At 41.1% G+C, this 14,900-nt stretch overlaps 1 protein-coding gene across 3 annotated transcripts in view; it reads left to right on the forward strand.

Annotated features, from left to right (window-relative positions):
• The window catches only part of UAP1 (UDP-N-acetylglucosamine pyrophosphorylase 1), a 362,925-nt gene that overhangs the window by 73,810 nt on the left and 274,215 nt on the right, over positions 1-14,900 (forward strand). For all 3 annotated transcript variants that reach the window (XM_044085376.1, XM_044085378.1, XM_044085377.1), the window contains exon 4: positions 7,445-7,620. In XM_044085376.1, the coding sequence (XP_043941311.1) occupies positions 7,445-7,620 (176 nt within the window). The remainder of the gene's footprint in view (positions 1-7,444; positions 7,621-14,900) is intronic.

Below are 14,900 nucleotides of genomic sequence, written 5' to 3' on the forward strand. Positions count from 1 at the left end.
TAAACCCCTACGTCACAAGATGGGTTGCCAACTGGCTCACGGACAGAACCCACATGGTGAGAGTTTCGGGAGCTAGGTCCGACTCTAAACCGGTTACAAGTGACGTTCCCCAGGGCTCAGTCCTAGGACCCCTCCTGTTCGGCATATACTTCTCAGAGTTACAGGCAAGCACAGGAGGACTATGGCTGACCAAGTTCACAGACGACTGCAAACTAGGGGCTATAATTGACTCTCTGACTGACACAGACATCCTCCAAAAGGATCTCATTGAGATGGATACCTTGTGTCAAAATCATGGCCTCAAGCTAAATGCCAGAAAGTGCATAGTCATCCCCTTTGGAAAAAACAAAGTACCCACAAACTACCACATAGGTGGTAGTCCCCTAAATACGGAAGTCATAATAAGGCATCTGGGGACCCAAGTAGATGGTAATCTCACCTTTGATAATCACAGTGCCAAAGTGGTTAGAAAATCCTTCTACGTGGCCCACCTAATCACAAAAGGGTTTGCATTTAGTTCAAAAGAGGTCATTGTGCCCCTCTACTTATCAATCATCAGACCCATCATAGAGTACAATGCCCCATTTGGGATACCTTACAAGACACCTGCAACAGCTTGAAAGACCACAAAAGTACTTCAACAAGAGGATCACTGGCCTCAAACAGACACCCTATGCAGCTCGACTGAAGAAACTACAGCTGTACTCCGCATACCGCCTACTCAAAGGTGATCTCTGCCTGACATACAAGGCCACGTCCAACCCAGAATTGATGGACATGCTCCACCTAAAGAAAACCTTATCCCCTCGAGCCACATGCTGTAGGGATCTAAACCTCACCACAACAATAAATAGGACGTGCTGGAGGGCTAAATTCCTGTCCCAGAGACTTCCCATGCTTTGGAACAAGATCCCAATCTACATTAGGCAGAGCTCCTCACTAACACTCTCTTCAAAAGAAACCTTGACGAGTGGATGGGAAACAGAAAGTTTACTTCGGGGATCACTTCAGTGGTTCTGCTGGACAGAGGCACAGGGAACTAATCTAAGGGGGCGGCGAAAGCCAACACATTCTGTCTAGGCTTATAAATGCCTTTAGGCAGATAGCCTAGTACCTACCTAGGAACCTATAAGAAGAAGTTGGCTTTCATTCTGAACTTACATTGTAGATGAAAATGGAAAGTAAAGGGTTCATAGGTTCATAGGTTCATACTAGGCTATCTGCCCTGGGGCAATTATAAGCCTAGCCCGATTCTGTATGGCTTACGCCACCCCTTGATTTGAGTATACTGTGCCCTTTTTTAAGGTTTAGTTTACTGTGCCTCTGTCTAATAGTGACACAGGAGTAATCCCTGGGACAAACCTACGATCCCCCATCCACTTATCGAGATTCTTCTTGAATAGATGCAGTGAGGTGCTCTGCCTCACATGAACTGGAATTCTATTCCAGAGCGAAGGGAGCCTCTGGGTTATGAACCTGTCCCTCCAGCAAGTTCTATTTATTTCTGTGCTGAGGTTCAAGTCCCTCGAGCATGTGGCTCTAAGGGATTTAGATTTACTGAGGTGGAGCATGTCCATTAATTCTGGATTTGACATAGCTTTGTATGTCAGGCATAGATCGCCTCGAAGTAGGCGGTATGCAACTGAGTAGAGCTGGAGTTTTTAACCGAGCAGTATATGGCATCTGTTTGAGACCCTTGATCCTCTTGGTGAGATACTTTTGGGGTCTTTCTAATTGCTGCAGGTGTCGGGTAAGGTACATCCCAAAAGGGCATTGTATTCTATGATGGGCCTGATGAGGGATGAATAAAGGGCACGATTACCTCTCTTGATCTAGATGTGAAACCCTTCATGATGAGGTGGGCTATGTAGAAGGTCTTTCTAACCACTTTGGCAATGTGGTTTTCAAAGGAGAGATTGCTATCAACTTGGGTCCCCAGGTCTCTAATAACTTTCTCTGTACTTAATGGGTTTCCGCCTATGTGGTAATTTGTGGGCACATTGTTTTTGCCAAAGGGTATGACTATACATTTTTTGGCATTTAGCTTTAAACCATGGCGCTGGCACCAGTTATCTGTCTCTGTGAGACCTTTTTGAAGGATGTTTGTGTCAGCTGGTCTAATAGTTTGCAGTCGTCTGCGAACTTGGTGAGCCATAGTCCTCCCACGTTTGCCTGTACCTCGGAAAAGTATATATCGAACAAGAGTGGTCCCAGGACAGAACCCTGTGGGACACCACTTGTGACCGGTTTTGAGTCTGACATGGCTCCAGCAACTCTCACTCTGTGGGTTCTGTCTTTGAGCCAGTTTGCAACCCATCTTGTGACATAGGGGTTTATATTTAAGCTGGATAGCTTATCTATGATGCCCGAGTGGGGTATTGTGTCAAATGCCTTTGCAAGGTCCAGATAGGCTGTGTGGACTACCTTTCCTTCATCTATGGCTTTGGTGACTGTTTCAAAGAAGTCAACCAGGTTCAAAAGGCAGGATCTGCCCTTGACAAAGCCGAACTGGGTAGGATCTAGTGTCTGTAGGTCCCCAATGTCTTTGTTTATGAGCTCCATGATGATCCTCTCCATAGCCTTGCAGACTAAGCTAGTCAGGCTTATGGGGCGATAGTTTCCAGGGTCCGTAGATGCTCCACCTTTGTGGAGTGGGACCACTGTTGCTGTACGCCATTCTGTGGGCACATATCCTGTAGTGAGGCTGAGATTGTATAGCTGTTTTATTTGAGGGATTAGTTCCTCTTTTAGTTCATGTAGGACGCAACCTGGGACGCTATCTGGTCCCATGGAAGCAGTGTTTTTTGCTTTGGAGAAGGCAGCCTTCACCTGAGCATCTGAGATGTTTGGGAGGCAGCCCTCTGCCGGGATAGATATTTGCTCTTTTGGGGGGGAGGGGATGGAGAAGTTCGCACTGAACCAGTCTGCCAGGATATTGGCGATGTCTGTGGGTTCAGTGTATTTTTTGTCGTTTAGAATCAACTCAGAACAAGTCTGGGAGTTGCATCCCAAGTTTCTAACATAACTGAAAAAAGCCTTATGATTGTCTTTGATGTCCTGTGCAATTTTTCTCTCAAAGCTGGCCTTGGAGGATTTTATGTGGGATTGTAATTTTTTGCTAGTACTGATCAGAGATGCCTTCCCTATTAGGGATTTTGCTGTATCATGTAGTAGCTTCCTCCTTCTGTTGTACAGTTTATTTATGGCAGGGGTCCACCAGACTGGACGCCTGCCTTTGGATGATTGGGTCTTGGTTTTGTTTGGGATAGCATGATCCATGCATTCCTGGAGATGTCTGTAGAATGCATTTATATAGGATTTTGCAGTTTGGGCTGTAGTTTCCACTGGCCCTGTGGCCTTGAAGGATTCCACTTCGGTTTTGAGAAGTGAGAAGTTCGCTTTTGAGAAGTTTTTCACTGTGGTTTTCTGGGCTGGGGGTGGGGTCGGGATGTGGACATCCAGTGAAATTAATTTATGGTCTGATCTTACCAATGAGGGATATACTTCTGGTGTGGAGCATAGAGTCCCCATGTTGGTAATGATCAGTTCTAGTATGTTGTCCCCTCTTGTGGGAGTGGTGACTAGTTGTTCCATAGCATTTGAGTTTATAATTTCCAGGAATCTTTGGGCTAAGGTGCTGGGGCTTGAGTAGTGCTTCCAGTCAATGTTTGGGTAGTTGAAGTCGCCCAATATAATGGTGTTCGGAGAGATCTTCATGTTCTCCAATGTTTTCAGGAAAGCCGAATGGGATTCCTGACTTTGAGAGGGTGGTCTGTAGGATGCTATAAACTGAAAAGCAGTCTTGCCCACTGTTAGTTGCACATGGATGGTCTCCGATACGTGCAATGCCACTAACCTGGAGGTGTGGATATCCTTGATAAATATGGAAACTCCCCTCCTTTTGTGGTTCAGTCTGGGTTTTGGGGCGAAAAGCATGATATGAGGTATAGCCTGGTAGTGCTGGGGTGCTCTCTGGAGCCTTGAACCAGGTTTCTGTCACTGCACAGATATCGATGTTCTCCATACTGAGGAGAGCTTGAGTGCGTGCATCTTGAGGTTAAGACTTCTGGCGTTTAGCAGCATTACCCTTAGTTTCTTGTTCCTTGTGCTCTCTATGGGGTGGGTTTGACTTTTGAGCCTTGCCTAAAAAGGCACTATGGGGTGGCAAGAGCCTTTGCCAATATCCAAAGCCCAGTGGTGACAGGTGCAAGCCGTCCCTAGCGGCAACGTGGCTTGTCGAGCATGTCATCCCAGGCTGACAGACACTGGATCCCCTTTGAATGACACCAAAATTTTAGCCAATTGTTAAAATTGATCATTTTGTCTTTGTACTGTGGCATCATTCTAGGTGAGGGTAAGATGCTGCTCAAGGTCAGGGTCATACCAGCCTAGGCTACATGATCAGAGAGCTCCTCTATGTCCCTTTTCATGTAGTCCAGGGAGGTACGTCTCAGGTCATTCACACCAGCATGTACAATGACTGAGTCATATTTGTATTTGCTTTGGAGTGACCTGAGTGCTTGCGTTATGTGGCGGATCCTAGCGCCCGACAGGCAGCTCACTGTGACCTTCTCTTTATTCAGCCTGGTGAGCGGGATGTCAGTGTGTCTGACAATCGAGTCACCTATAACAAGAGTATCAGGTGTGTTATTCAGCCTTAAGGGCTGTGGCTGCTTGGCACACTGACTTTGTGGGTTATGTGTTGTGTGTGTTTTGTTTTGAGGTAGCGTTTGCTTGGATGTCTGCTTTGGAGGTCTCTGTTGCTTAGGTAGATTTTTATTTAGAGCCTCCGAGTATGTTTTTGTGTATTTGTGTTTGGTTCGCTGATGTGGTGGGACTATGTGATACTGGAATTGTGTTGTGTGAGGTTACCTTCTCCTCCTGACTGGTTACACCAGTTTTGAGATGAGAGAGCTCAGCCTCCAGTTTGGCTAAATAGTTGCATCTCTCACATATATTTGAACCTGTTTGGAGGAGGAGAGGGTTGTCCGTGTACATGAGACAGTTGTAACATTGCCTCAAAATTCCCAGATTCACCAGCTGGACTGGAGAGGAAACCATTGACTGACCTTTGGACATGCTAGAGTAATAGGGAAACTGAATTTAAGATGGACCAATAGAGGACAGGGTAATCGTAGAGATTATAAGAGTAAGTAGTGCTTATGGTTTAATAGTGCTAACTTGTAGGATTACTTAATTGGACCAGTGAAGGGCCTTAGAATGAGAATATGGTGTTTAAATTGAGAGATAGAGCAGTTCTAAGGGAAAAAGTGAAGAGCAGACTTTGTGGAGCCAGGAATAGTTTAAACCCAATTAGGCGGCGCTGCCCGTTGTTGCGCTATGCTCAAAAACGCGCAAATCCGCGCAAAAGAGGGTTTTAAGAGAGGAAGATGGAGTTTTGGAATTGACCCAGAATGGCCAATAAAACTACAGTTTCAAGTCAGTAACCACTCCCACGGGGGCAGACAGGCTGCTCAATGTTTTTCACTGCCACTGATCAACAGAGAGACTTTCCTTTAGCCCAAGCAAAAAATGGCCTCACAGAAACTTACAAACAGTTCAAGAACAGCAAGCCTGTAAATGAACTTTTTTAAATCTCAGAAAAGTGGGAAAAAAGCAAGATTTTTTTTGTTTTTTGTTTTTCAGAGATAGCAGAGGTTAACAAGTATCAGCAAGTTATAACAGTGCAGTAAATGACCCCACACAAGAGTGCTAGGCCAAAGACAGATAAAATGCAAGTTTTGAGAAAAAAACGATTTTAAAAATAAGTGCAAACAGGAAATTCAGTAAACAGCTCTAGGTTGTGCTCTAAATACAGTTACTAATGCAGAAATCAAATTTAACAAGCCAGAAAATGCTCAAAATAGGCGGCTATGCAGAAAAACTTAGCAAATAAACAGAGGAAAAATACTTAAAGTCTCAAAAGTGGCTCCTTTCTTCTCTCAGCGTTTTCTCCTCTTGGTGGGTGCTTCACAATTCAGAAAAGTTTGCATTATGATTTTTATACTGTGACAATTAATGGTGCTTTAAAGTAGTTAAACAGTTTATTGTACAAAATGTGTAGGTTTTCCGTGCAGATAACTTTTTTTTCACAAATAATACAGTATTTCTGTTTTGTCTTGAAGACCATTCATATGTAGGAGGAGTGTGGGAGGAAACTGTCTCCCCAGTTTATGGAATTTAGGCATTTGGTGTGTTTGACTGGCCAACTTAAATGAGTATGATATGTTTTTACAACATTGAGTTATAAAGCTGTTTAACATCTTTAGAAGGAATTCATTACTTACTGAAAAGACTTGTGAGCCACATAGTGTGTGATGTCTAGATTCTGGAATATTTGTCATAAATAGCTACAGTGCTGCTTTTTGTCCATTTTGTTAAAGAGTACAGTATTACAATAGGGGTTCTGTCCCCCATTGACCTTAAATCCAGGTACCATAGTGACAAATCATTTTTTATTTCATTCCTTGTAAAACTGTTGTAAGAGGGTGGTGAGGGATACTAGAGATTTCAAGAATGGCCGACCCATATTCCATACTTTCCTGACTGTGACATGCATTGCAGTGATTATAAAAGCATGTGCATGTCTGCTTCTTCCCACAGCTTTAATATTTTATTAGATCATAGACTTCAGCAGGGTCTGTTGACACTGCAAAACGTCTGACCTTTCCCTGTCAAGAAATAAGAGTTGTCCTCTGGCTGTTTGATCACACCCACATGGTCTTCTTTACATGTAGGCTGAACCTAGGTTATCAGCACTGCAGGAAGGAAGTCTTGCCTCTTTGACTGTGGCCCTCTGTACAGTATTGGTTAATAAGGGACAAGAAGCAGTACAGAGCTATTGACTCCATTTGGGCTGCTTTATGTTATAACTATATTTAAATAAATTACTTTCCATTTTGCTTTGCGCTCCCTCTTCTTTGTTTAATCTTCAGAAACCCCTCCCTCTTTCACTGATTCCTAACCATCTTAACAGTCTTTTTTTTTTTTTCTTTATAACTATTTCATGACATTAATCCTTTCCTTAAAACTCTTATATTTCAACTGCCTACTACCAGATTTCCTTATTTTCAAGTCTATATTCAAATCAATTTCATCTTATATTTCGTGTCACCTGTGTTTTCCCATTTTTCTTACCTAAATAATGCTTGTTCATTTTTGTCTGAAAAAATGCTTGCATTCATAACTGCTTATACATATTGTAAATTATTATACCACTGTTTTATCTAATGTTCTTATCTTTGTTATTTGATGTACTTTGGAGTTTTTCCTCCATGGGCCTCTGCTGAAAATGGGTACCCTGGACCCAGTTGCACTTAAAATGTCAATAAATAATAAATAAATAATGGGCATAGTTGTAAGCTGAGTATATAAGATATTAACAAAAATGTATTTGAACTCATTGTTTTGCTATTCTGATTGGTAAACAATCTGTCTTTTACAGGTATATTATGACGAGTGGCCGGACAATGGAAGCCACGCAAGAGTTTTTCACTAAGCATAACTATTTTGGCTTGAGGAAGGAGAATGTGGTTTTCTTCCAGCAAGGCATGCTTCCTGCCATGACTTTTGAAGGCAGAATTATTCTAGAAGCAAAGAGCCATGTTTCCATGGCACCAGGTATATAAATGGCAAGAATTTGTAAGCGTTTCAGAATATGGCAACTGTTTGGATGTGCACTGCGATGTTCTAGAAATATGTATTTTATAGTAACTTCGTAATATAGTATTTTTCTCTTTAATGGGTGTTTATTTTAAATCAGAAATAATAGATTACATCATTGAATGAGTAGGCTAATGCAACATACTTCATTTGTAAGTTCTACTCATGTTATAATGAGTGCGTTTTGTTTTGAGAAGATCCAGCAACTTTGGTAATGGAAATAACTTAATGGAAAATATGGCAGTGTATGACATTTGGAGTCGGTTATATTTACTTTTGGAGTGCTCTTGATTTAAAAAAGGTTTAATAAAATTAATTTGGTGAAAACCCACTTTATTGAATCTACTAACTTCAACTCTTTATCTTGCTCCTAAATTATGTTGACCACAAAGACATTTTGATAGAGGATGAAGAAGAAACCTCTAGAGACTAAAGGAGCAATTTTGTTATTACTGTATCTCCTGTAAGGAAATAATTTTAGAAATCTGAGACTTGTTTATGGAATAAGGAAGATGAATTTAAAGAAAAATGGTTCTTGAGGAAGAGGGATTATGGTTCCTCTTAGAACATTAAGAAAAACTTAAGATTTTGATTCTGTTTTGTTAAATTAAAATTCATTTAATTGATTGTTCTCTTTTTGTTAAAGCTAAATTCATTTAAAATCTGTTTTTTGAACACGAGGGCAGAATCACAGCAAACATGTGATGCTTTGCTTAATTGCAGGTAATACTTGCCTGTTTAGTAGGTCACTACCCAGTAATAGCCTTCGTAAACCAGCTTAATTTTTTTCGTACATGTCTACAGTGTGAATATGACTGCTGACAGCAAAACAAATTTCGGAAAATGGATTCATTTTATTTCTTTATATCAAAAAATCTCCTTTGTCTATATAAAGAGTGTAAAGGTATTGTGCTAAACGAATAACCAAGATAGAGGGATTGAATTGTGGTGATTGCTTAAAAGTGCTGTCACTATTTCAGTCCCATACAGGTTACTTAGGGGAGACTTCTGTTTATTCTGTAAGATGTTGCCTGATCTTGTGCAGTAGATAGCAGGCAGTAGGGAACATACTGTTAAAATTAGATATCTGTTCAAACAACTAACAGGAAAAGGATAGGTTGATTTTGAGCCTAGCATACCTATTAATAAACTTCCATGTGGTAGTCATTTTCCACAAAAGTCTTAGCCATTTGATAAAACCAAACACTTTTTTTCACAATGCAAAAAGGAATCAACTTTTAAATACTGGCTAGATAATAAGCCAATTGATTGACACAACTGTTGCAAATTGGAAATACAGCTAAGAAAATGAATAGTTTAGTATCAATAGAAAAATTGATGAGGTTGCATCAGGAGATTTAAGAGAAGAGCAACAGTGTGACACTAACATGACCCATATAGGGAATCTTCAGAAAGCTTGAAAAGGCAGGTCAGGTGACAAATATGTTATAATTTTTTCTTCTTTCCCTCTTTTGATATGGCCTACTCCTCTGTGTCTGTCATCCTTTTTGCTGAGTGTCAGACTTACATGGCCAGTATAGGAGTCTCCTAATTCTCCAATTTTCATTGTGCTTGCAGTTCTTCCTTTCAGGACCTCTTATTGGTTGTTGTCATGTATTCCTGTATGGCCACACAAATAGACATGCTGCTTACTTTTATTGGTTGTAGCCCTCTCTCTCCACCCCCCCATCCAACATTAAGCGCCTATCCTTTAAGGTTTTTTTTGTTGAGTTAGCCCCCAACTTTCCATCCTTAGCCAATATAGTAGCCAAATCATTGTGGACTGCACCCCCCCCCCAAGACTGCAACAGAATAAATATAACATCCAGCCCTGCAAAAACTTAGACTTGTAGTTTTGCTCAGTATAGTCATGGACTGAAACCCCCAGATTGCTTGTCTTTTTACTCAGTGGAAGGGAACATTACTTGTTCATTCTGTTATCCTAATTATTGCTTTTTTCAGCTACTGCTTTTGTGAATCTTCCTCTTTCCCTGTATAAGCAATTCTGTGTTGCATTGCTTTTTCCCTTTTGCTTGCCCTGGAAACTACTGGATGTATTACTGTTATGTCTTTCTATCCTTCCTTTTTAGCCTACTGCTATTAATACTACATAGTCTAAGATTTACTTTTGCACTTACGGTAGTAAGCACCCTTAGTTACTTGTGTGCTGATTCTTGCAGTGCCAACTCTGTTGTTTGTATTTGGTCATGCCCTGTCCCTATGGGGCTGTAACCCAGTCTGTGCAACCTTGCCTAGCTTGGGCTCACTTCGCTCCCCTACACTACCCCTAATTCCCACCCATCCCCACTACAACTACATGTATAATTCCCCAAGTCCACCCACTCCATTACCAACAGCCAATCATACACAATATAGCCACCCTATTTGCTCTTCTCTCTTATACATACCTTTCTGCTGGTCTTTTCATCCTCACTCTAATTTTTCTCCTTCCCCTACTATTACATCCACCCACCTCAATTTAAATGGCAATACCTTAATTTATCCTACTGATCACCCGTTATTAAATTCTTCACACATACTTTTCTCTACTATAACTACATTATGCTGCTGTTTCACTTCTCCACTTCAGCTATCTGTTCTTACCCATACCACATCTCGTCATACAGCATTGTTACTCAATCGCATTGTCACCTCCAGGACGCTACACCATAATTCTAAATCACCCCCTCTCACCCTGCTAGCACTCAGCCTATACTTTATCACATCCCGTACTTTTTTTAATTACAAATACACCAAAGAGGAACCCACACTACATACAGATAATGTCAAAGTGAAAACTAAATATAAATTATTTCAATATACAAACCTGTCTGTCATCTAAGCTTTCTCTTGATGGCAATATACAGCCAAATCCTGGGCCCTCTCTATACACTTGCAGTCTGTATCCCCTCAGTTACCCTAGTACTCTTCTTCTCAGCCAAGGTAGCAGTTTACTTTTCACAAACTGAAATCTTAGGAGTATCTACAGTAAACTACCACAGTTACATGCCTTTTTAGCCTCATACACCCCAGTGTACTAATAGCCACAGAGACCTGGCTAAAACCGGGTACTAAAGACCAGGAAATTCTGCCCCATGCTACAGTATCATTAGAAATGACAGCATAAGAAAGCTGGTGGCATGACTATGTGACTATGATGTACAGCAACCTACTTGACATCACTTCCTACCCCCTCACCCACCCCCAGCTTTCCCAGTGCTGAAATAATTCTCTCTTCTGCAAATCAACAAGTACAAAAGCATATGCATCACTGCCATCTTTATCCCTCCTTGAGACAACATCCCTAGTTACTATAAGAAATGCTATATTGGATCTCTCATGATATCAACAAGGAAACCATCATCATAGGTGATGTTAATAGAGATTACCTACTTAACAACTGTGATCCGTCGACACTCTCCATCAGTTCCTTTGTTTTTTACACAGATTATCACTACTATTACTCAGACAAATTCAGTAATAGGGAGACTACGTTAAACTGGATCACCGCCACTACCCCAAACAAAATTAACACTGCTGGATGCCTACCCAACACCATCAGTGACCACCTGCAGATCTTTGCTGTGAGACAGTCTAATCATGCACATACACATACAATTTATAATAATGTGCATACACTGTCCTTCAGTAATGATGCCCTCATTAGCTACAATGGGATATTCTAAAATACGTACCCCTAGAAGACGCCATAACTCACTTTAACAGCACATTACTTAACCTACTAAATTAACTAGTTCCCATCAGATCAAAACAGTCAAATCTAGCCTCACCCAATGGCTCACAACTGAAACCAGGCAACTCATGTGAAATGGAGATAAAGCTTGGAAAGCATGGTCTACTGACAAAACACCACAAAAAAATGGTAAAATTTTAGATGGCTTGTGAACCTTTCAAAACAAAAAAAATCAGATCACACAAAATTAAATAGTTTTCCAAGCTCCTAGACAACCACCAGCAGAACTCTTAAGCATTTTTGGAATGCAGTCAGAAGAATGTTAAGTCCATGCCAAATTACGACTCTTTCTCCAATTACCATCAACAACTGAGTCCATATAGCTGCCCAATTCAATACACATTTCAGAAACTGTGTACTCTCCTTACTTAACAAACCACCAACAGCCCCACTATCCCAAACAGTACTAATCACCACCAAATTTCTTTCTCCCTCCAACCACTATCTGCCTCTTCTATCAAAAAATACTCCTAAAGTATATTAAAAATGTTCTACACCAGCTACTGATAGCCTGCAGCCCAAATATCTCAGAATCTGTGCTGATGCTGTAGCATACAGTGTATCTATACTCCTAAACCAATCAATTACATAACGCTATGTCCCTGCCAGCTGGAAAAATCCCACATCATACTTCTACATAAAGGGGGAGCATCCACTCACCTCTGCATTTGCTGACCTAGAGCTATTCTACCTCCACTCTCCAAAATATTAGAAAAATGTATTCATTTTCAACTGCTATCCCTTTTTGACAATAATAATCTTGTTGTACAACACTCTGTGGTTTCTGACCTCACAACAGCACCACTACTGTTCTCCTCAGTTTTAGCCAAGTCATAAGCTGTAACAGAAACACAGCGACCTAGTATCTTCCCTCTTCTTAGGCCAAAAGCATTTGACAGTTTCACACCAGTGCCTGCTCCATGAACTGTTCTCCCTAGGACTCTCCAGTCATCCCTTTGCTGGTTCCACAGCTATCTCAACAATAGATTCCAGGCTATAAAATGGATAGGATCCCCCCCCCCCTTTCTGTCCGTCTCTTTTTGCGTACCTCAGGGAATCTATTCTAGGCCCTTTACTGTTCAGCATATTTACTAATCTTCAGAAAGCTGCCAAAGAAGCCTCCATAGTACAATACTCAGATGATGCCATGTATGCTCTGCACCAGGTCTGTCTTTACTCCATAAGATGACCCAGAACTCATTTTCCTCAGTTGAGGCCTGGCTAGATGACTACCAACTACTTTTAAATGCTTAAAAAAAATCTCTGTCAGCACAGAAACAATCCTTCAGCATCACAGTCAGCACAGAAACAGTCATTCAGCATCACATCAGCAAATAATACCTCAATTGAAACAGTTTCCAACACAACTTCTTGATGTCTCAGTTGATGATCACTTAAACTATGATCACCACATCATTCAAGCCATCAAGAAAACTCATCAAAACTTCTGCTTCCTCTACTCTTAGAATTCTTTATAAACATCTTCTCCCTTCACTTCTGTATCTGGCACTCATCCTGACTAAACTTCACTCCACCTTAAAGAATAAACTAGAGGTTTGCTACTATAAGTTTGCATCCAACTTACTAAGCTGTTCACACCACTAACTAGCACTGAAGCACCTACACTGGCTCGCACTACCCAATTACCATATGTACTCCCATCTGCTTAGTGCCCACAAAATAATACACAAACCCAACACCTGCCACTCACTACAAAACATCCTGAAGGAATCTCTGCTCACAGAACAAATGTCTCATAACAGTGCAGGTGACTCACTTTACTCAGCCTAAGTTGCTAAGCACTAGAATGCCATCCTTCCCACCTAAAACAAGGCAACATTACCACATGTTTCAAACACAGCCTAAAGCAGCACCTTACTTCATCTTGGCTGTGTTCATGCTCTCATTCTGGCTAAACCCACCCTTTAGTTTATTTTTCAGTGCCAGTTTCTTTGTCAGTCACCTACACCTTTCTTATCGTGGTCTCTTTCTCTTTCATTCCCACTGCTGCTTCTCCAACTAACCTGTATCCTTCTCTTACTATTACCCCTTCTGTACCCACCTTATCTTACTTATATGCTGTTATCTCAACCTCTTCACTATCAGAACATTTTCTACTTATGTTTGGCTTTATTATTTCTGCTTATACCCTTCCTCCTCTTCCGTTATTTTCTGTTGCTGCTCTTGTGACATCCTGCCTCATTAATATCGACATGCTTATACCGAATCTACCATTGTTCATCAAGTATCATTGCTATTTTATCTCCAACTAATGTTATGTCTTTGACTTATGCAAAAAAAAATAACTTCTAAAGTTATAATAAATGTCTTTATTGCCTGTCTCAATACTACCTGCAAAAGGACCAATCCCCAGTGGAGCCCCACAAGACTTGGTAATGGGACCTATCCTGTTGGACATCTACTTTTATGAAGTAAAGTCAAACACCAAGGGTCTCTGGCTGACAAATGAGGCTGACTGCCACTTAGGAGCAGTCATTGAATCCCCAAATGACTCGGCCATTCTGCAAAAAGGCTTGTCCCAAACAAATAACTGGTGCCAGAACCATGGCCTAAAACTAAATGCCCAGATGTGCATTACTGTATCCTTTGGGAAGTGCACCACCCCAGAAAATTACTACATTGACAATATGCCTTTAAGAGTAAGAGTCAACTCTGTAGTTCAGGATTTGGTAACATATGTGGACAGTAATCTAACATTCGATCAACATCTGCCCACAGTAGTAAGAAAGCCCTTCTGTATTGTGCAACTTATAAGCAAAGGGATAGCCTTCAGGTCCTGGGATGTCATTGTCCCCTTTTCCTCCTCTCTCCTCATGCCACTCATTGAGCGCAGTACCCCCTTTGTCATGTATCTGGCCTGGCATATGCAACAGCTTGAACTTCCACAGAGGCTCCTTGAAGGACTGTCACTGTATCCAGTATCCTACAGACTGCTAAGAGGGGATGCGTGCTTGGCTTGTAAGGCAATCTCAGACCCATTACTGATGGAAATACTCCACATCTGCAAGTCAAGTGGTATCAGGGACCTGAATCTCTTGTAATATAAGCAGGAAGGTTTGGAGAGACAGGAAACATCTCCCATAGATTACCATTACTCTGGAACAGACTCCCCTTCCATGTGAGACCAAGTTAATCTCTATCCATATGTAAACATAACCTGAATCTATAACAATGAGGACATTTACCGCAGGAATGCTCCATGTACTACTAATGGACAGAAGCAGCATCTAAATGCTTTTCCTTCAACATGGCACCTATGAATACTCAAGGTATTTCCTAAAAATGTATTTATTTATTTTATTTCATTAACGTTTGTTTACTGAGGAGGTCTGACTGGGCCATTAGCTCATTTTCAGTGGAAGCCCGTGGTGAAAAGCTCAAAGTAATAGTAAATTAACAATACAAAATTGATTAACAAATTACATAGGTACATCATACAGAGTTTTACAGTGTTCATATTTCA

Source organism: Protopterus annectens, chromosome 10.part0, assembly GCF_019279795.1.
Source record: "Protopterus annectens isolate FY-2018-M chromosome 10.part0, PAN1.0, whole genome shotgun sequence".
In the NCBI taxonomy this organism is placed as follows: domain Eukaryota; kingdom Metazoa; phylum Chordata; order Ceratodontiformes; family Protopteridae; genus Protopterus; species Protopterus annectens.